Genomic DNA, 22,560 nt, shown 5'->3' on the forward strand with positions numbered 1-22,560 from the left:
AATTAGTTTTTATTTTATTCAGATTTATTACCTATTTGTATTATTCCTTGTTAATTATATTATCCTTAATTTTAAGCCATTGTGTTGGTGTTACACTTCAGTGTGCATGAAAGTTATCTGGAATTTTTGTTAAAATGCGCCTTCTAGATAATGCCTTCTCTATGCTGACTAAGTTACTTTTACCAAGGGGTAAGTATTTGAGCAAATGTGTTAAAAACGTATGACAGTGTTTTAGTTTAGCCCAGAGATGGTTTTTTAAAGTTTTTTGCTTTGCCTTTGAAAGGAAAAACCAAAATATACAAACTTTCAAGAAGATTATAAATGTGTATGTAGGGGCAGGCATTAATGGTGTGTATTCACTTTGAGCAGTACCTTGAGCTGTTTGGTATAGGAGAACAGACATTAGACAGAAAGTGAGGGGATAAAAGTCAGTTAAAACCAAATGACCATATCCAGAAATCTACAAGGATGAGCCCAACTAACAATCTAAGCAATAGTGAAGAGGCTACCTTAAATGTCATTCCCCTATAATGAGATTGATGACTACCTTATATGCCATTCTAGAGCCTTCATCCAGTAGCTGATGGAAGTAGAAGCAGACACCCACAGCTGAACACTGAGCTATATTCCTGGAATCCAGTTGCAGAGAGGGAGGAGTGATGAGCAAAGGGGTCAACACCAGGCTGGAGAAAACCACAGAAATAGCTGACCTGAACAAGGAGGAGATCATGAACCCCAATTGTATAGCTGAGAAACCAGCATAGGATTGACCCAGACCCCCTAAATGTGGTTTTAATTGGGAGGACTGGGCAGTCTACAGGGAATCTGGTAGTGGATCAGTATTTATCCCAAGTGTACAAATGGACTTTGGGAGCCCATTCCACATAGAGGGATGCCTAAACACATGGGGAGGGTCTAGACCTTGCAGCAAATGATATGACAGACTTTGAAGACTCCACATGGAAGGCCTCACCCTCCCTGGGGAGCAGAAAGGGGATAAGATGGGGTTGGGGGAACAGGGAAGGAGGGGAGGGATAGGGAACTGGGATTGACATGTAAAACAAGCTTGTTTCTAATTAAAAAGAAAATGATATACCCACTTGGACCCACAGTGTGTCAGAGTAGAGCATAGTACCTGCATGCACAGAGCAGTGCTGTGCAAACCTGGTGATGAGGAGCTTCCGACAGTCCTGCGGCTGCCTGTCCACGGTTGGTCTCACCGTCCCTCCATTAAGGAAGCTGTGTAGCGAAGCGAAGGGAAGCTCAAAATGAATAACAGGATGCAAACAGGGGGTGTGTAAATTCCTGCGGAAAGAACAATATAAACGAGTAATCATACAATCTTGCTAGAAAGGAAGCTCAAGTTTTACTATAACAATAGATATTTTTCCAAGAAAATACATCTATTTATTGCAAGCTCAAATAATACCACTTGAATTGATCTTAAACTTGGGAGCCATGACTGAGCTGTTGTTACTGTCTGTAAAGCAGCAGTTGAATGTTAGGTACAACATTAATGATTATCCATTCCTAATTAAGTGAAGCTTCCCAGAATTGAACTTTTAAGTACTTAGGACTACTTACTTAGTCATGTTGTAGGTAGAGTAAAGTTTCAAGTCGTTAATTTGAAACTTTTATCTACTCTGTATCATGTGGAAAGTACTCAAGAAGGTCAATGACTGTGATCAAAAGGAGTTTAGTTTCAGAGACCAGGATTTTGGTGGCTGTATCCAGGTCTTGAAATTGCCTGGCAGCAACAGAAAGTTGTTTTTCTCCTGAACTACTTCTCTTACACAGTTATCAAACATGAGATACTATGATTCTTGATGGCCAACCTTATTATGGGTAACAAGGGTAACAATTTATTTTAGTTATTTATTTAGCTTTTTTTTTTTTTTTTTTTTTTTTTTTTTTTTTTGAGACAGGGTTTCTCTATGTAGCTCTGGCTTCTGGCTGTCCTGGAACTCCCTCTATAGTCCAGGCTGGCCTCGAACTGAAGAGATCCACCTGCCTCTGCCTCCTGAGTGTTGGGATTAAAGGCATGTGCCACCACTCCCAGCTAACAATTTATTCCTAAGAATAATTTTGGCATTTATATTTTGAATGAAGTTTTCTTACTACCTATTGAAATTTTCAAGATATAAATAGTTTGTTCAAATTGTTCTGCATTTAGATATTGTCTTGGAGTTATTATTTATGTGATAAAATTTCATCACCAAGTAGCTTATAAAAGAAGACATTTAACTGGGAGATTGCTTACAGTTTCAAGGGGGTTAATCCATGGTCAACTTAGGAGAAGGTAGGCAGACATGGATTTTGAGCAGTGGCATTTAGCTCACACCTGATCCACAATTGCAGTTAGAGAGAGAGAGAGAGAGAGAGAGAGAGAGAGAGAGAGAGAGAGAGAGAGAGAGAGAGAGAGAGACTGGGACTGGGACTGGGACTGGTGTGTGCTTTAGAAACCTCAAGGCCCATCAGTGACACAACTACTCCAAAAGACCACACCTGCTCAACAAGGCCACATCTAGCCAATAAGGCCATACCTCATCTTTCTCTAACAGTTCCACTAACTGGGACCAAGCATTCAAATGTATGAGCCTACAAGGCCACTCTCATTCAAATTACCTCTTTCTACTCCTTGAGCCCCATAGGCTTACAGCCATAGCATAATCCAAAGTGCATTCTGTCCAATTCAGAAGTCCAGATAGTCTTTTGCAATCTCAACACTGTTTAAAAGTCCAGAGCCTCTTCTGAGACTCAAGCTGATATTTTAACTGTCACCCCTGTAAAATTAAAACGAAAAAAGCAGACCACAGACTTCCAGCATTCAGTGGCACAGACTATATGTCGCCATTCCAAAAGGGAAGAAAGGGAGCATATTGAGGGAGTAGTGGTTAATGGACCGACAGTTGTCTACCATGAACTTGTTCTTTCTAGCTTCACATTTTCCCACATGATGTTGGGTGCATTTTATTGTCGTATGACAGAATATCCCATTGATTCTAGGCCAGGTCTCCTTTCTGTGTCATGGAGGAAGCACACAGCAGAGGATGTCATGTCTAAGATGGGAGTGAGCAGGCAGGTGTCACTCAGTAGGCTAGTTTTTGTCTTTTAAGAGGACTTTCAACCTTCCTGTGCCACAGCATCTTCACCCTCTCAATGTGGGTAGGAACAGGAACAAGGTTTGCCTGCTCTGTGGTCTGAAGTGACTTAATGCTGAGAATAAGGGCTCTGTGAGTGAATTCTATAATTAAAATGATTCTCATGTAAACTATACTTATGTCTTATGGAATATTGACATTTTTTAAAACTGACTTAATATGCCTAGGGACCTTAAGGGGCCCAGTGCTAATGTCACCTAAGGACCCCCATGTTGAAGAGATGCTGCCCTTCAACACAGGTGGGAATTTGCTAATGAGCTCTTTACAATCTCTTGGCTGAACATGTGGTCATTACTTGCCCATGATGTTTTCTCTTGTTAGAAATGGCACATTGCTCAAGTCTAGATGTCTCAGGGAAGACAGCTGTTGCTTGCTTGGGAGGATGTGAGCCATGGATATAGTGTGTTTGTGTATTTACTCCGTGTGTCAGTTTTAAGGGTGAGCTGCAGTTTTTATCTTGGTAGAATTGTTGGAATTATCTCTGAGTGCTCTGAGTGTGATTAATCTATAGTGATTTTAGAAAACATTGGAACCCAGAAAGTTTCTAAACCATTTCCTAAGCCCATGTTTTCTGTCAGTGGTTTGCAGTATTGCTTGGAAACTGTTAGTGTGAACTGTGGAGTGCAATCTTAGAGCTACTGAGTTGGAAGTTGACAGGGACCAATCTTTGAATCAATATGCCTTCCAGATGACTCTATTATCGGTGAAAGTTTCATAGTAACTGGTATAATTAATTTATTAATCACATTCTGCATTTCAAAGTCATTTTAAATTCCACTCTTGTATCTAACAGTGTGACACAGTAAGATCCATGGCCCTATCAAAAGCCGCAAACTAACAGACAATTCTGTTCTTGTTGAATTAATGCAGACAGGGATTTTTGTAGAAAAAAAAATTTATCAAACTAAATGTGTAACATGAAGTGTGATAACTAGATCTTTGGAAGTGAGTTTTCACTTGAAATTCGGAATGGAACTGACTTTTCATCACTTTGAAAATGATCGGCTGAAAAGCAGTGACTTTCCCAAAGTACTATTGCAAACGCAAATGCGGTTCTCACCTTGCCTTGAAGGGACACCCTTCAGGGGCTGCAGAGGTGGCTCAGTAGCTAATAACACTTGCTGCTCTTCCAAATGACCCAGGTTTGATTCCCAGTACCCACATGATGACTCACAAAAGTTTGTAACTCCAGTCCCAGGGGATCTGGTGCCCTCTTCTGGCCTGTAAGAGCACTAAGCATATATGTGGTATACAGACATACATATTGCAAAACACCCAAGACACAATAATAAATATATGTTTAAAAGTACATTCCATATGTAGAAGAAAACTTTACTCTATATTAAAGTAAAAATGTACCATTTATTTCAGACTATATAGAAAATTCCTTCTAGCTACACTTGGTATATTATTTGGAAATGTATCCATTCAAATAAATTATGTTGGGATATTTTCCTTAAATTAATAAAAATTGTGTTTTTAATATTTATTAAATAAATAAATAAAAGAAATGATAAGCATTGTAAAATACATTAAATTAATATTAGAATAAATAAAACACATGTAGTTTTCCCTCAAAAATTGTATCATGCCACATTTCAATTTGAAAGTAAACTTATAAGAACAAAGGTCAAGATATACTTTACCATAGTCCAGCATTCTGTCTTAATAATTTAATATAATGTACAAAAGAGGAAAATACTAGGTTAGAAAATGTAAATTGGGTAAATGTTGGTAGAATTAAGATTGGAGTCATGGGTACTGGGATATGGCTGCTTGATAGAGGTGTGCATTTACACACTAAACTCCATCACGAGTATAACCGATCCTGTGTAATATCTAATTGCTTCAGATACTTCCAAATGAAGACATTCTTGAAATACTTTGGCATTTTACTATTCTTATTTTTATATTCCTGTCACTTCAGAAGGAGGTATGTAGCTTACTATTAGAAGTTTGGCAGGTGCTTCTCAGGTGCCAGAATCAGTGACATTTTTTGGATGGTACATTTCATTTCTACAGACTGTTATGTATTGCAGTGCTGTTAAATTTCAAGGATCATGGACATTGGATTATAGACATAATTTATGTACTGATTAACATTTGAAAGATTTCAGGTGCCATGTAGTCACCATAGTAATTCTGTTTGATTTTCACCAGTGTTCTCCATTTAAAGATGAGGAAATGGTTAGCCCCAGTACAGGTTATTCTAAGTTTTTCTGTAGTGGTTCCAGGGTATGTAAACATAGGGAAGGGCTTATTATCTCGGTCCTTGACTGTCCATGAGTAGGCTGCATGTTATTTTATGCTCTCCAGAATTCATCTCAAGTGATAGCATTGCTCTCATTTAAAGGCAAGAAAACTAAAGATGAAAAATGGTTCACTCAGTGAGAACTGTGGGACAAGGGGGTCATTGCCTGCACACTGGGAACATCCAGGCTTCACCTCTTAAAGTCTGACAACTCGGAGAAAGTTTCTTCTTCTCCTTATGTCTAAATTTTATATCACATTATACAAACAGTTCCACTCTCATAGGATTGTTATGGAAACCAAATGAGACATAATAGTTTGGAAGTGCTGTGTACAGATTACAGCTCCAGGATCATCGGTTATTCAGTATACAGAGTACATGTAACGGTAGGAAGCAGTTGCTTTCCTCCATTGATTCCTTAAGCAACATGAACATGAAAAAAAAAAGACTATTAATATGGAGTTTTAAAAAGGGAGAGGCAATAGTTATGAGACTAAAACTAAAAAGGACAACGCTATGAAAGGCTGAAATGACTTAGCCTGGATTGAGAAGTGTGATCGTAAAGTTAAGTTTTCTAAAATAGCACAGAGGAGTTTGGTGGGGAGTCCTTGAGAAGTGAGTGAGTACACATACTGTTTCTGTACTCATGTTTGTTCAATGTTTACTTTAGACCTTTACTGAGGACTAGACAATAGAAATGTCAGTCTGGACTGTTTGTAGTAGAATCCTCCCTTGGCCATTCTCAGAAATTCACTCATCATGCACACCAAATGGCATGTTTCTGACATTTCAAACCTGAGAGTTAGGCCTCATGAAGAGCTTGCTCTTATTTTCACCATCACCACAGTCTCTGTAACACTTTGTATACCTGTTCATATTCTTGACTCTTTTTGACATTCTCTTTTAGTTCTTTCTTTCTATAGCTTGTACATGGTCCTTAAAGACTGGCTAAATCTGATTACAATGGTTACTAACCCCAACACAAGCCCATTAATAACAAGTGGTAGGTACTGAGGCAAACCCTTTGGTTCCTCATTCACCAGTGATACAGAATGTATGTAAACACTGAGCTGTTGTTTTTCTCCTGTCGGTGACTGTCATTAGTACTGACATAAGTTCTGCTGATTACAAAGTTCATGTGAAGAGATCCCAGATGATAATTGAGCTCTTCTTGTTTGACACCATATCTGTCCTGTTTTAGGCTGCTGCTGCTTTTTCGTGAGAATGAGGGACTTGGTTTGTCTTTGTTCACATCTTTTCATCACGGGTCTGACTTGGTAAAACTCCTAAATTGTTCTTTCTGTGGAAGCCCATGGCAAAGGAGCAGAGTCCTTATTTAACTTTGACATTGTGAGCAAAGTTTCCCATCAGAGGGTGCAGCAACAACGGCTGATACACAGACCAGAAAGGAAGAAAAGGCCATTGCCTGTTCTGCATTTCCGTTTAGTCCTGATTAAAAGCTAAATCAGTTCACCTTACACTATATTTTGGCCTGAGGAAGTCTGTTCTCTGGCCCTTTGCAATTTTTATACACAGAGGCCAAGTGGTGGCCTCTACTGTCCCAGAGATATAGCTCCACGTCTGCAAAGGCAGGTGGGAGCTTGGCATAAGATCCCAGAGTGGCACATGCACTGATGATTTACCAGAAAGTGCAAGCGTGAGAGCGGTTCATGTGCGCTTTGCCCACCAAGACGGCTTTCCCTATGAACATGAGAATGGTTCATATATGCTTTGCTCACCAAGATGGCTTTCCCTGAATAGTTCATTTGTGCTCTACTCACTAAGACAGCTTGGAAGAGTAAGGACAGTTTTGAACTATCTGATCATAAGTCAAGATGAAGCAGAGCCATCTCTGTGGGCCCCAACACTAGAAGTCATGGCTATTATGGGGATACCTATACAAATGAAGAGTGACATTACTCTAGCACATTTCTAGTAAAAGGAAACACTTTTTTCATATTATAACATAAAGCATAGTACAGGTATACCACATAATCCTACAGAATGCTTAATAACAGAAAGGGGTAATGAAGACTCACAGAGGCCAGGCTGTGGTCAGTATTTAAATATTGCAGGTTAGAAAGAGATGAGGGAAGACAAGAATGGCTAGGCATTTAGGAGATATTCTTTCTAATAAGGCAACCCTTAAACTCTTGTAAACACCCTGAATAGAGTGACTGTTTATCGATGTGTTGGTCTGCTCTGTCAGGAACTCCATGTGCATCCCCATTGTTCCTCACCACAGCCTTGCGCGATGCACTGTTTAAAACTGCCTTTTCCCACATTAGTTAACACTGGTTCACGAGCTGGTATGTTTAATAAATGGCAGAGCTAAGATTTGCATCTGACTTGGTCAGACACATGTGCCATGTGTTTTCAAATGAGGTTTGATAGGGCATGAAGTAATGAGGAAGTCAGTGGCAGCCATAGTGATTCCACTAAGTTGTGTTGCACTAGACAGAGGGTTTCAGATCATCTCTTGGATGGTTTTTATTATAGTCCTTTTTATATTGCTTGTTTAAATATGTACCCTTTGTGTCATCACTTCTTCCTCTTTTCCTTCTTGTAGTTGCATTAAAATCCTCCCCTGCTGACAGGAATGGAGGCCAGGATCAGTGTAGAGCACAGCTCAGAGATGGACTGGACTTGCAAGAAGGAGAGCTCTTATTACAGGTAACTCTGGTAACACAGTGCCTTCCAGTTGGATGGTCATACATCCTAGGTGGGAGGCTCATTGATCTAGTTCCTCTGAGTCGTTGTAGACTCACCACACCAATTTCATGTGAACTGCCGCAGTGCCTGGCAGCTGGGATTATGAGAAGTGGTTAATCAGGGCGGATCATCCTGGGACTGTGGGAGGTGGATCCATCAGGTCTAGTCATCCTCCCCGTTGCTTCTCTCGATGTATCTGGTACACTTTCAAGAATGTTGCTACCATAGAGAATTAAAGCACATTTCCAATATACAAACACATTTGTTTTTAATCTATAATATTAGAACTTCTATTTCACTTCAGCAGTGATGTGTGACTTATGTGTTACAGGTTTCCCACAACACTTATGGGCTCTTGTTTTGTGTTTTAGAACTTGGGAATCTCTAATAGGTTTACTGTGGACACAGTTTTAAAAACGAGAATTGCATCTTAGAGTGGACACTGCTCGGTTCTCACAGTGTGAGCAGATGCTCAGTGATTTTGTGGAAGTAAAAAGTGTGCTGTGATAGCGCTGGCAACATTCCCAATGATTCTCTGTCCCAGCCAATGACTGAGCCAGCCTGGTGTAGGTTCCCCCTATTGCTCTCAGCCACAGCTAGTGAACTGAGCCAGCCTGGTGTATGTTTTGCTAACTTATTGCTGGATCAGAGCTGTGTCAGGTTCCTTTTCTGTTGCTGGAATGAGACACCATGACTAAAAGTGACTTACAGAAGGAAGGGTTAACTTGGGCTTCCAGAACCAGAGAGTTAGAATTTATCATGGTGAGGAAAAATAACAGTAAACATCAGGCATGACAGCAGGAGCAGCAAGCTTAGCTCACGGTGCAAAGAGAAAGACAACTGGAAATAGGGTAAGACTATAACCTCAGAGCTTGTACCCAGCAATTCACTTTCTCCAGCAAGGTCCTACCCAAAACAGTCCCACCAAATTGGGACTAAGTCTCCAATTGCTCAAGACTAAGGGGGAACATTTCCCATTCAGTTGACAAATTCCACTCCCAGTCTGTACATGGAGCTACAGGATTTGGCGTCTGCCCTGCTGGGTTCCAGTCTAGCTTGAGTCCAGTAATTCCTCACAGTGCCCCTGTTCCTCCCTTTTGGTTTTGGAAGTATATAATTTGCTTTCTAGTTTTATAGGGGTTACAATTAAGAGATTTCCTTGGGGGGGGAGAATAAAAAGAGATTGCATTGAGGCTCAGGAGAGACTTTGGACTGAAATTAAGTAGAAAATAATAAGAACTTTTTGAATGAAGTTTCTGACCATGGATTGTTGAACTGAGCACATACTTTTTTGTTATACAAGAGGAAGATAAACCTCTAATTTACAATGACCTTGAAGAAAACCTAAGCAAAGTAGAAAAAGAAGGACTTGCAAACTAAAAGGGAAAAACATAGAATAATCATAATAGTGGTACGGGCAGGAGGGAGGAAAGGGGTACAATGTAGCTAGAACTAATAGAAATTAGAAGGGTATCTAAGATAATGCATTTAGCCATACTAGAGCTGATGGAAGCAGAAGCAGAGATTCACAGTCAATCACTGAGCCCAACTCCTGGAATCCAGTTGTATAGAGGGAGGAGTGATGAGTAAAGGAGTCAAGACCATACTGGGGAAACCCACAGAAACAGCTGACCTGAGCAAGTGGGAGCTAACGGACCCCAGTCTGACAGCTGAAGAACCAACAAAAGACTGAACTAGGCCCCCTGAATGTGGGCATCAGCTGGGGGGGGGGTTGGATAGTCTATAGGGTCACTGGCCGTGGAACCAGTATTTATCCCTAGTGCACACATGGACTTTCAGAGTCCATTCCCCATGGAGGGATACTCTCAGCCTAGATACACAGGGAGGGCCTAGGCCCTGCCCCAAATGATATGACAGACTTTGATGATCCCACATGGAAGGCCTCCCCCTTCCTGGGGAGTAGACCTGGGGTGGTATGAGGGATCGGTGGGGGGGCATGGGAGAATGGGAGGGAGAGGGAACTGGGATTGATATGTAAAATAAGATTGTTTGTAATTTAAATAAAAATATGTAATAAAAAAGATAATACATATAAACATGGAAAGATTCACAATTAGATTAAATGTTATTAAATGTATGTGTTTTATAGCTGAGAATTATATCTAATTTTTGAATGTTACATTTTGTATGCATTGTGCATTCCAATAAAAGTTTTAATAACTTTATAATTCTTTGAAAGCATGTAAATTTTAGTCAGTGCCTGAGGCATTTTGGCTGGAAGCCATCTTCTATCTAGTTTTCTCCATTTAAAGGTCCAATAATTAGTTTTTCCTGCTGTTTTCCCTGAAGGAAGGCATGTAATTATAGTGAGTGTTTTCTGTGCAGTTTATTTTATCAAAAAAAAAAAATAGATGCAGTATATTTAAAAGAACAAATCTGGAGTGTATGGAAAACAGTAAACCTGGTATCCTATTCACGTGCCTGGTTGAACTTTAAATTTAGCTCTTAAGTTTCCCCTCAGCCAAGTAAGAGGCATGGATAGGTTTGCCCTAAACCACATGCTGTATACCTGTGTTTGGGGAGTATAAGGAGAGGGTGTTTGTAGATAGAGACAGCTTTTATGTGACAGTTGCTATTTCTGATTGACAGTTTTATACCTTCTTGTCTGCAGGCACTGAACGGCTTTGTACTGGTTGTCACAGCAGATGCCTTAGTCTTCTATGCTTCCTCTACTATCCAAGATTACCTGGGCTTTCAGCAAGTAAATATATTTCTCTTACATCATTTAAAATGATTATTTTTAGAAAATGAACTTTCTGCTGTTTTGTCTATTTTATAATTAAGAATCAAAGTTGGCCATTTGTACATGGAAAGTCTTGACTAAAATGTGTGTTATAAGAATTGCAAATATATTTTAGTCTGTTGGATATTTTTTCAGTATTGATAATGTATAGCACTGATGTTTTGTTTCATAGTTATTGTTTTTGTTCAATGTAGCTGTGTGCTATATAGTACCTACTATACTGGGTTCAATAATTAGCCTGGCAGAAGACGGCCAGGGAAAGAACCTTTAAGGCATGTCAGGTTTGGAAGCAGACAGAACATTTGCCATTAGGTGTCATGGGCTACTGACTAAAACAGTTATGAAATTACTGTGATGCTATAGAAAGGCACATTTAAAATACTGTGGTTTATGAGCATTATGAGCATTACCTTAAAGAAATTTATAGAGACTGGGCTAAAGCATGAAGAGTTCACAGATGTTGAGGAGGGAGAGTAGGGTCAGGTAGAATGCTGTTAGCAGTAGACAAGAGATCCTTGGAGGAGGTGAAGTGTTTGTTCTATGTAAGCAGTCTTGAATGGATGGTGTGTGTGGTGGTCAGCAATAGAAAAGTAATTACAGAACGCTGGTGTGTTGGGGGAACATCTGATATGATCTGAGAACAGGCCAGAAATACACTTGAGTGTTTGCTGCTCTTGTGTATCTGGCTCTCACATTGTCTTGTCATAAGCGGCACCTGAAGCTCTTGGTGAGGTCTTTGGGCTCCATTCCCAGATATTCCATTTCAGTGGGTCATAGTGTTGTGGCCCATGCTTTTGCATGTTTGTGAATCTCCCAGGCTGCTGGTCTACATGCCACAATCTGTTTAAGCACATCTTCATGTGGTACACTTGAGAAACATGGAGATGCCTTGTGAGCCAGAGTACTCATGCTGGGAAGTGATGGTAGACAAGTTTTGAATCATTTACAAGGTTGGCCTACAGTTTTCCCTACTGTGAACAACCTGGTAGCTCTGCAAGCTATCGTTACACTCAGTGCATCATCGCTAGCAGGTGCCCACCGATGTGGCCATGTCTGGAAACTGCTTTATCATTTTGTAATCACTACTTTATCTCCTCACACTCCTGTTCTATAGTCTGATGTCATCCATCAGAGTGTCTATGAGCTTATCCATACCGAAGACAGAGCTGAGTTCCAGCGCCAGCTTCACTGGGCTCTAAACCCTGCACAGTGTACAGACTCTGCACAAGGAGTGGATGGTAAGAAAATTTACCAAAAGGCCATGGAGATGCTTTCTGAATGTCTGTGAGAGGAGGCTGAGGAGTCGTAGGGCACGGAGCTCTATGCTGAAGACAGGGAACATGCATCCGGTGGTGTGAGTCTGTAGCCACAGATTAGAGCCCGATTGCAAGAAGATCATGAGCGAAGGGAATTTAGCAGATGACAGTCATGTATCTGCCCACTTGTGGGTATGTGTGTAGAGGCCAAAGGTCAGCAACCTTGGGGGCCATTCTTTGCATACCATCCATCTTATTGTTTTAAATAAGATTTTTTTCCATTGGTCTGGAGATCACCAAGAAGGCTGAACTATTGGAAGTCACAGGGATCCTACTCTCTGCACCTCCCCAGCACTGGGATTACAAGCATGCGCCTCCATGCTTGATTTTACATGGGTTATAGGGATCAAACTCAATGTCATGCTTGCATGGTGAGCATTTTACCAGTTGGGCTCTGACCCAGGCCCAAAGCATTGCAATGATATATAAAACTAAGTGTGGTACCACTGCGAAGGATGGAAGGAATATACAGGCTTGCAAAGGAATAATGCAAATCCTTCTTATCAAAATGTGCCCGTAAAAAAATCATAAACTAGCAAAGGCAAGAATAAGAGAGTTTACCTGGTGTAAGCATTGTTTTGAGATGTCTATGAAGCTGGTAAGAAAAAAGAAACACTTAGAAATATAGACATAGTTAACAGGAGTGGCTCAGAAATACAAATACAAAAATGTGTCGAGTTCTACAGGATAGATGTGTTAGTAAGTTTGGGCTTCTGAATGATTTTTGAAATGGTATTTAAATTATGAACACATACACTCTAGTTTAAAATATGTCACAGGTTTAACTATTCAGACCCTGAGTTTCAGGGCAAATGTAAGGTCAACTGCTGTGTTTTGTTTCTATAGAAACTCATGGCCTCCCACAGCCACCAGCAGTCTACTTCAACCCAGACCAGCTTCCTCAAGACAGCAATGCTTTCCTGGAGAGGTGCTTCATATGCCGGCTCAGGTGTCTGCTGGATAATTCCTCTGGTTTTCTGGTGAGGTGCAAAGTCTGAAAATATCACTCATGAAATGACTTAGTATGATAAAAGAAAGCAGCCTTGAAAAATTAACATTCCAGGGCCAGTAAAAAGGCTCAGTTGGTACAATGTTTGTGCTGTAAGAATGGGGACATGGTTTGGAACCCAAGAACACATGTAAAAAGCCTGGTGTGGTGATATGTATTTATGAAATAAGGAAACTAGAGACTCCTGAAGATTATACCCAAACACATATATACTCATCCACACATACCTGTACACACACACACACACAGGTACACACACATGTACAAACACATCATACATACACCATACATGCACATACACACATCACACACACAAACATACACATATGCACACACACACACACCACATATGCATACTCACATACTCACACATACACTACACATGCACGCGCGCGCGCACACACACACACACACACACACACACACCACCAGTGTCTCAGGTTCTGAAGGTCTTCCATAGTCCATTTCAGATGAAGCTGTAGAAATTGAGTGGCATAGCATCAAGCCTGTACTTGAAGTGTTTTGAAAGAATTTTTAAATCTAAGAATTAGCTAACCATTCTTGAGTAGGATGCTACCATTCATGGGTTGTGTGCCATGCACACAGGAAAAGCATGGATGCATCTGTGTTTGGGATAAATGCAGATAAAATGCTTCTATTTGTGGCTCTGGAGTTACTGTTGGATAGGACTGCTGCTGCAAAAGGTAATCCTGGGAGCCACCTGGCAAGGTGCAGACACTAACTGACACTAAGCACAATCTTCCAGCCACAGGCAAGCACTGTTACATCTTAAGTTAAGCCTCACAAATCAGTGCATTTTGTTACTGTATTGTTTTTCTGACCTGGTGTTAGAGCTGTTTGCTGAGGTATCTCTCCTAGTATCACTGTTAGAGGAGTGATACCAGTGATTACTGTGAGGATGTGATTTCTATGTGCAAAGGGTTTCTTCTCGTTGTGCTGTATCAGACATGTCAGAGAGTCCTACAGGCTCCTAGATCAACTAAGTTTATCACAGCCATCTTAAATTCTCTTTTGCCACTGTCTTCTAAAATCATTCTTTATCTTTGATCTCTACTTTCCTTATACAGCTTTATAAGGAGCCTCTTACTGTTTTAATAAAATTGCATTTTTCTCAGGAAAGATTATGGCAAGCTATGGCATAAAGATCATGCATGTTTGAAAATTAATATGTACAATGTGTCTTTACCACCACTCTTTCCTTTAAGATCTGTATTGAGTGACTGATATGCAAAGAGCTGTGGAAGGTAAATATGGTCAGGTAAATATGGTCTGGCACAAAAAGTGTAGGGCTCTCCTGTCTTGATGCCAGGGGCATGGGTGCTCCTCTTGGCAGGCCCTACTTCCTCACTCTACCTTTGGAGTTTTAATGGGATTTCTGTGGAGAGAGGAGTGAGAAATGGTAGCAGTTCTGAGCCTTGGTAACTGCCCTCCAATACCAAGAACCCCACTAGTGCCATGATGGAAACTTTGAAAATGAAATTATCACACCTCACACTGTTAATTTTAATGACTTTTAAAGGCAATGAATTTCCAAGGGAGGCTAAAGTATCTCCATGGACAGAACAAGAAAGGGAAGGATGGAACACTACTGCCTCCACAACTGGCTTTGTTTGCAATAGCGACCCCACTTCAGCCACCATCCATACTGGAAATCCGAACCAAAAACCTCATCTTCAGGACCAAACACAAACTAGACTTCACACCTATTGGTTGTGATGCCAAGTAAGGGAAACTTTTTCACTCTTATTTCATTATATGTGTGTTTTATTTTAGCAAATTTTTGTTGTTTGGTGAGACGTTTGGCTTAGGTTCTAAAATTCTACTATGTTAGCAATTACTCATTTTTTTCAGTATAGTCTACTAAAATAAGGTAATTCCATCAATCTGACAAATAATCTTATTATTATACATTACTTACCATACTTGTAAGAGTATTCTTAGAACATTGGTTTATTTTACATTTTGTGAAAGTGATACTTAATTTTTATCTTTAGAAATTAAATAACTAAAGTCACTTAGTTAACTAACAGAAATTTATGTCAAAGCATTTTAATTTTTTCTCCTTCATTGGGAGATTGCAGTGAAGTGCCTTAGACTCTGTCTCTGAACTCAAGTGTGAGCACTCCATGCTTTTAGTTTTAGAATGTGTTTTGCTTTTATAGTTAACTCTGTCAGATTCATTCTTTTTAACATCCTAAATTTAACGGCCTTATTCAAATGAAGAAAATAGGGTAAAACTGAAAATTCATAGCCTCATAGCCAAAAGTAAAAAAACAAAAATCAAAATTAAAAGGGTTGTTCTCTATGTGCTAATGTGAAAGCATTAATGGTAGCTACAGTGTTGGTAGAAATAATGTCTACTCAGTGAAGGTACCATGATTCTCTGACAATGTGATGCTGTTTATAAACAGAGGGCAACTTGTTCTGGGCTACACGGAAGTCGAGCTCTGCACCCGAGGCTCAGGATACCAGTTTATCCATGCCGCTGACATGCTGTACTGCGCAGATTCCCACATCCGCAGTGAGTTAGAGTTCTGATGGCCTGCTTGCCTGCCTGCCTGCCTGCCTGCCCCTGCCTGTGGCTAAAACGTGGACTGATTCCTGTGTGTGTGTGCATGAGGTGGTCAGGGACAACTTGTGGAGGCAGTTCCCTTCCACTTTGTGGATCCCTAGGACCAGCCTCAAATTGTCAAGCTTGGTGGCAAACACCCTTTACCCACCGAGGCATCTGCCCAGCTCCATGATACGAATTTCAAATTGTTATATATGATAATGTCCTCATGGAACATTTGGGTTAATCTTGTGGGGCGTCCTGTCATTTTGGTTAACCGTCCTTACGTTTTATTTTCTAAAACTTCTACAGCTGCATGCAGTAACATAGTGGTATAATGATTTTGAAAATAACATTTTGGCCAGTGAAGTTTTGTTCAGAGGACCTTTAGTGGCATCTCAGGAAATACTAAACATATTGCTCATTCAGTACGAAAAGTTTTAATCTTTTCTCACGTGTCACCAAAGCTGTCTGGCCCCCTCTTGATACTACTCTTTACATTTTACACGCTCAGCTCCATCTAAAACGGGAATGCACCAACTCTGAAAAAAAATGTTTCCTTGCCTTTCACTATGTTTGCTGTGTTTAAAACTTTTCAAGATAATTGTCAGAATTGCTGGTTAGTGAAATATGTCAGAATGGCTTTCTTAAAGTTTTGTTTTACATCTTAATTGTACATGTGTGTTTTCATGGGGGCATATGGGCACATGGGTGCAGGTGGATTTAGATCCCCTGGGACTGAGTTATAGGAGATGTGAGCCACCGATGTGGCTCCTGGGGAACAAACTCAAGTCCTCTACAAGAGCAGCAAGTGCCCTTAACCAGTGAGCCATCTCTTTAGGCATATGGAGGGGTTTTGTTGCAGGAATTTTCCTTACCATATTGATATAGTGTTTAACCTTGTTTTAAATGTTTGTTTTTAGTGATCAAGACTGGAGAAAGTGGCATGACAGTTTTTAGGCTTCTGGCAAAACACAGTCGATGGAGGTGGGTCCAGTCCAATGCACGCTTGATTTATAGAAATGGAAGACCAGATTACATCATCGCGACTCAGAGGCCACTAACGTAAGCTTACAGGAGGAACCTGCCCTGGTTTTGTGTTTTCATAAATCTCCTTCCATGAAAAGCTAAAAACAGTCTTAAGGCAATTGAACCTATAACTAAAAAATTAAAATATAAGAGTTTATATCTAGAAAGAACTGGGCAGAGGTGAGACATGCTGAAAAAAGACATGTGACGTGTCATTGAGCAGCTAATTGGATAAAGATAAAAAAAAAAAAAATTTCTACTCATCCTCCAACTTAAGGGGAGATGAAAAGCCTATGGGATCTTGAAAATTAAATAAAACCTGAAAATGCTATGGTATGTGCCCAGTGATTTGGAAGTTTCTCATGTATTCGAGAAAGGTGTCTTTTGTGAAATATTTCCATGCATGGGCTTCTGTCACCATGAGAATTGCTTCTCTGGTATAGCTGGCAGTAGGAATCCTGACCAATTTCCTCCATTTTGAATATCAAATTGATCAATAGAATTTACTAAAGAGACAAACCCTTGAAGAACCATCTTACCCCACTGCACTAGAGTGTTCTGTTAGCCTGTTTCTATAGTTGCTGGTCCAGTCCCTTTGTTTGTCTCTGTCTTGTACCATCTTTATTAGTTTTGATTTCATGTCTTTATTTTGTTTTTGTATGTATTTTGTTGTTTTGGCTTTTCTTTACCCTTTATGTTTCCAGATGCACTTTAGAATTCATTGTAAATTCCCAACAATACAACAAAAACTGGAGGGGTTTTTGAAAACATAGCTCTTTAGGGGTAGAATGAACATCTGTACAGAACTAAATCATCAACCCATGGCCATAGTGAATGTTTATATTACCCATAAGAGTACATGGGTGTGTGCGTCACAAATCCATTGTGGTCCAGCAGCAGACCCCTGCCTTCGTTGGGCTCTTCCAGGCTCGTACATGTCATTTATTGATTTTGTTATTGTCTATTTGTTTTCTAGTCCATTTGTGTCTCCTAGTTATTATTTTATTTATAATTTTTCAGTATTTATATATTTTCCCTGTATAGTTTAAGCTATGTTTGCATAACAGTAGTCATGGGAATAATTTGCCTAAAAATAAAATCCATGTTCTGTGCAATCACGCTCAGCTCTAGTACATTTTACTTATTTTTTTTCCTTCTTTTAAAAATATCTTACTTAAAACATGTATGATAAAACTCTAACGTTTGCAGACTTTCTTATCCACCCTGTTAGGGATGAAGAAGGAAGAGAGCATTTGCAAAAGCGGAGTATGACACTGCCATTCATGTTTGCTACTGGAGAGGCTGTCTTGTATGAGATCTCCAGCCCTTTCCCTTCCATAATGGATCCCTTGCCAGTACGTACCAAAAGCAGTACCAGTGCAAAGGACTGGGTTCCACAGTCAACCCCAAGTAAGGATTCTCTCCACCCCAGCTCCCTTATGAACTGCATAATCCAACAGGATCAATCCATCTATCTCTGTCCTCCTTCAAGTGATGCACCGCTAGACAGCCATTTTCTCACCAACTCTGTGAGTGAAGGCAGTGGTTGGCAAGGCAGCATTGCATCAATAGGAAATGACTCTGTGTTGAAACATGAACAAATTGGACATGCTCAGGACATGAACCCTGCACTCTCTGGAGGCCCGCAGGGGCTCTTTCCAGATAACAAAAATAATGACTTGTACAGCATCATGAGAAACCTAGGGATTGATTTCGATGATATCAAACGCATGCAGAGTGAGGAGTTCTTCAGGTCTGAGTTGTCTGGCGAGGTTGACTTCGGAGACATCGACATAACAGATGAAATCCTGACATATGTGCAAGATTCTCTAAATAAGTCGACCTTGCTGAATTCGGCCAGCCAGCCACAGCCTGTAACTCAGCACCTAAGCTGTATGCTACAGGAACGCCTGCACCTAGAACAGCAGCAGCAGCAGCAGCTACAACAGCACCAAACTCAGGCAGTGGAGCCCCAGCATGAGCTAGAGCAGATGGCACCCCAGCAACAGCTGTGTCATCAGATGGGGCTCCCACAGCAACAGCTATGTCATCAGATGGGGCTCCAGCAGCAACAACTATGTCATCAGATGGGGCTCCCGCAGCAACAGCCATGTCATCAGATGGAGCTCCCGCAGCAACAGCCATGTCATCAGATGGAGCTCCCGCAGCAACAGCCATGTCATCAGATGGAGCTCCCACAGCAACAGCCATGTCATCAGATGGAGCTCCCGCAGCAACAGCCATGTCATCAGATGGAGCTCCCCCAGCAAGAGCTGGGGCAGAAAATGAAGCATGCAGAAGTCAACGGCACATTTACAAGTTGGAACCCCACCCCTCTCGTGCCTTTCAGCTGTCCTCAGCAGGAACTAAAGCATTACAATGTCTTCTCAGACTTACAGGGGGCTGTTGAGGAGCTCCCCTACAAATCTGAGGTGGACAGCATGCCTTACACACAGAACTTTGCTCCCTGTAATCAGTCTGTGCTACCCCAGCATTCCAAATGTACACAGTTGGACTTGCCTGGGAAGGGTTTCGAACCGTCCCTGCTCCCCAGTACTTCTAATTTAGGAGATTTTGTCACTTGTTTACAAGTTTCCGAAAACCAAAGACATGGGATAAATCCACAGTCAGCCACAGTCACTCCTCAGGGATACTATGCTGGGGCCATGTCCATGTACCAGTGCCAGCCAGGACCACAGCACATCCCTGTGGACCAGATGCAATACAGCCCTGTGGTTCCAGGCTCCCAGGCATTTCTAAACAAGGTAAGGGCTTTTAGAGCTGAATAGACCTATCAGGCTTAAGACACTCCATGTTTTCTATTATGTTTAAACATACTGTCAGAACCCTTTAAACAGCAAGTGCCTTCAGAACTGCTTTTAGTGTATGTATCGTCACATAACTAACTTTGTTATAATTTACTTAAAATAGGATGGGTAAATTATTTTAAATAATTTTCTTAAAAACAGGTTAATGTGGACATAATTTAATAACCATTCTCTCTTGTCACTCTAGGGTATATCATGCTCACACTAATAAACTTCTGTTAGGCAATATTAATTTACTTGAAAATATACCAGTTTAGCTTCTAAGAATATTTTGACTAACATTAAGTTTGAGTGTGGCTTGAATCTCAATTCTGACTGTTTCTTCTACTAGACTGTTAATACGTATGCTTTATCTGAATGTGTGGGATTTTTTTTTTTTTGTGGAGAATGTAATCTTCTTTTCTGATAACCTTCAATTCCATTCAAAATTAACATTCATAATAAAGAAAACTGATTAATCATGCATTTGATATCATTTATCCATAAAAGAATGGAGTATTATCCTTTGCCTCAAAGTGCTGCATCTGGAGGACATTATAGAATGTTGAGAGCAAAACTGTGGATCACATCCATGTGTGGAAAGTTCCAAGGCTGATTTCTCAGACAGTGGAAATGGCAGCAGAATGGGGCTGGCTAATGGACACACGAGAATAGCAGTAGGATAACAGTAGTTAGCAATAATTCACTTAATGATTTTAAATCACTAGAGAAAGGAATCCAAATGTTCCTAATGTAAATGATAAATGAATGTCCACATAAGTAACCACATTTTGGACCTGGGAAGATAGCTCAGCAATGAACACTTTCTTGCTCTACTGAAGGTCCTGTATTTGATTCCAAGTACCCACGTGGGCCGCTCAAAACTGTCCATAATTCCAGTTCCAGGGGATCCAGTGCCCTCTTCTGCCTCCTTCAACACTGTACACTTGTGTCACACATATATACATATGGAAAAAATTCCCATAAAACATCAAATTTTATTTTTAAAGTGATGTTTTTATTTTTTGAAATTAAAATAAAAATATATCCATTTCCCCTTCCCATTCCTTTCTCCAACCTTTCCTGTCTATCTACCCTTGCTCTTTCAAATGCATGGCCTCTTTTCTTTAATTGTTGGTGTGTGTGTGTGTGTGTGTGTGTGTGTGTGTGTGTGTGTGTGTGTGTGTGTGTTTGTGTGTGTAAGTAAATATAATCTACACAGACTGTATATTACTTGTAGGTATAAACCAACCCTGCCCAACAACTCAGAAGGGTTGCTTCTCATGCCAAGCGTTAGGTCTGTAGAGTAAGTTCAAAGCATGCAGTGAGACAAAAAATAAAATTACAAAAAGCCAAGAGTATAGCTGAGAAGTAAATCACTGCACTAAGGTACAGTAGCTGGTTCTAGAAGGCTAGTGAAGCCTTTCACAAGGATCTCTAGCACTACAAAATATATGAGTTTATTCAAAGCAGCTACAGGAACAATTTTATGATTTTTACCTTATTTTTATTTTATTTTACCAACTATGCACTATAATGTGAAGGTTCTATAGAGTATCAACTCTCATGTCTGTCTTTTTTTTTTTTTAAGCAGTTCTGAAAATGAGACTAGTTTTGGTGTAAGAAGGCAAGTGTCTTAGTTATGGTCACTGTTGCTGTTGTGAAACATCGCGACCAATAGCAACTTGATGAGAAAAGGGCTATTTCACTCCCAGTTCCATGTTACAGTTCATTATCAAAAAGAGTGTGGACAGGAACTCATGCAGACGTCATGGAGGAGTGTCTCATACCCACTTGTTTCCCATAGCTTGCTTAGCCTGCTTTCTGATAGAACCCCCAAAATGGGCTACCCCCCCCCCATAAAAATCACTAATTAAGTAAACGCCTGACAGGCTTCGTTCGGCCTACAGACAGATCTTTTTTGTTGTTGTTTTGTTTTGTTTTTGTTTTTTTGAGGCAGGGTTTCTCTGTTATGCTTTGGAGCCTGTCCTGGCACTCACTCTGTAGGCCAGGCTGGCCTCTAACTCACAGAGATCCGCCTGCCTCTGCCTCTGCCTCCCAAGTGCTGGGATTAAAGATGTGTGCCACCAGCGCCCAGCCCTACAGCCAGATCTTATGGATGCATTTTCTTATTTGAGGCTCTCTCCTCTCCAATAACTTTAGCTGAGTCAAACTGACATGAAACTAACCAGCATAGCTAAACCTTTGTCAGCTTGACACACAAAACATCAATTTTTAGTTCGACCCTTTCCTGTCCCACTTTTCCCCAAGATGGCACATTAATATTATAATACAAAATATAAATGACCTTATAAGTTCCCTGATCTTTACAAATTTGAACACATTAGAAGTTCAGTTTCTTTAAAATGCCCAATGTCTTTTAAATATCCAAAGTCTTTAGGCTGTGGGGTCCTATAAAAATCAAATAAAATTGAATACCCTCTAACTTCGAGAGGGCGGAGCAGAGCTAAGTCACAATAAAGTCAAAGCAAAACCAAACTCCAAATGTATAGATAACTCAGTGTCCACTGTCTGGGACCCACTGGCAGTCTTCTGGGCTCCCCCAACGGCTTGGGTCACTTCTCAGGTTCTGTGCTGTGCAGCCCACACAGCTTGTCTTCTAATATCCAGCAGGCTCAACTCCATAGCTGCTTGTGTCCTTGGTGGTCATCCTCTGGTCCTGGCATCTGCAAAATGCTGGGGTCTTCTGCAACTGGGCTGCACTTTAACCAATAGTCTCTAGTGGACTTTCTTCAGGGTGCCAAACCTGAACTTCTCTCCATGACCCCATTTAGTCATGGGCCTTTAACTGCCACTGAGGCTGGACCTTCCCTGGTGGCCTTTCCTGGCCTCTCTCAGTGCCAATTCTCAGCTGCTCCCCATGACCCCTTCATTCCTTCAAAACCAGAACCACCTGGGCAACTCTTACACTGCCAGGT

General features: G+C 40.6%; 1 protein-coding gene across 1 annotated transcript in view; it reads left to right on the forward strand.

Annotated features, from left to right (window-relative positions):
- Ahr (aryl hydrocarbon receptor) overlaps window positions 1-22,560 on the forward strand; it is a 39,643-nt gene that overhangs the window by 13,806 nt on the left and 3,277 nt on the right. Inside the window, exons 3-10 of the mRNA XM_051175095.1 lie at window positions 7,982-8,085; window positions 10,757-10,846; window positions 12,003-12,126; window positions 13,051-13,184; window positions 14,754-14,956; window positions 15,646-15,755; window positions 16,709-16,850; window positions 18,046-19,579. Of these exons, the coding sequence (XP_051031052.1) occupies window positions 7,982-8,085; window positions 10,757-10,846; window positions 12,003-12,126; window positions 13,051-13,184; window positions 14,754-14,956; window positions 15,646-15,755; window positions 16,709-16,850; window positions 18,046-19,579 (2,441 nt within the window). The remainder of the gene's footprint in view (window positions 1-7,981; window positions 8,086-10,756; window positions 10,847-12,002; window positions 12,127-13,050; window positions 13,185-14,753; window positions 14,957-15,645; window positions 15,756-16,708; window positions 16,851-18,045; window positions 19,580-22,560) is intronic.

This window comes from Phodopus roborovskii, unplaced genomic scaffold (assembly GCF_943737965.1).
Source record: "Phodopus roborovskii unplaced genomic scaffold, PHOROB, whole genome shotgun sequence".
NCBI classification, from domain to species: Eukaryota; Metazoa; Chordata; class Mammalia; order Rodentia; family Cricetidae; genus Phodopus; species Phodopus roborovskii.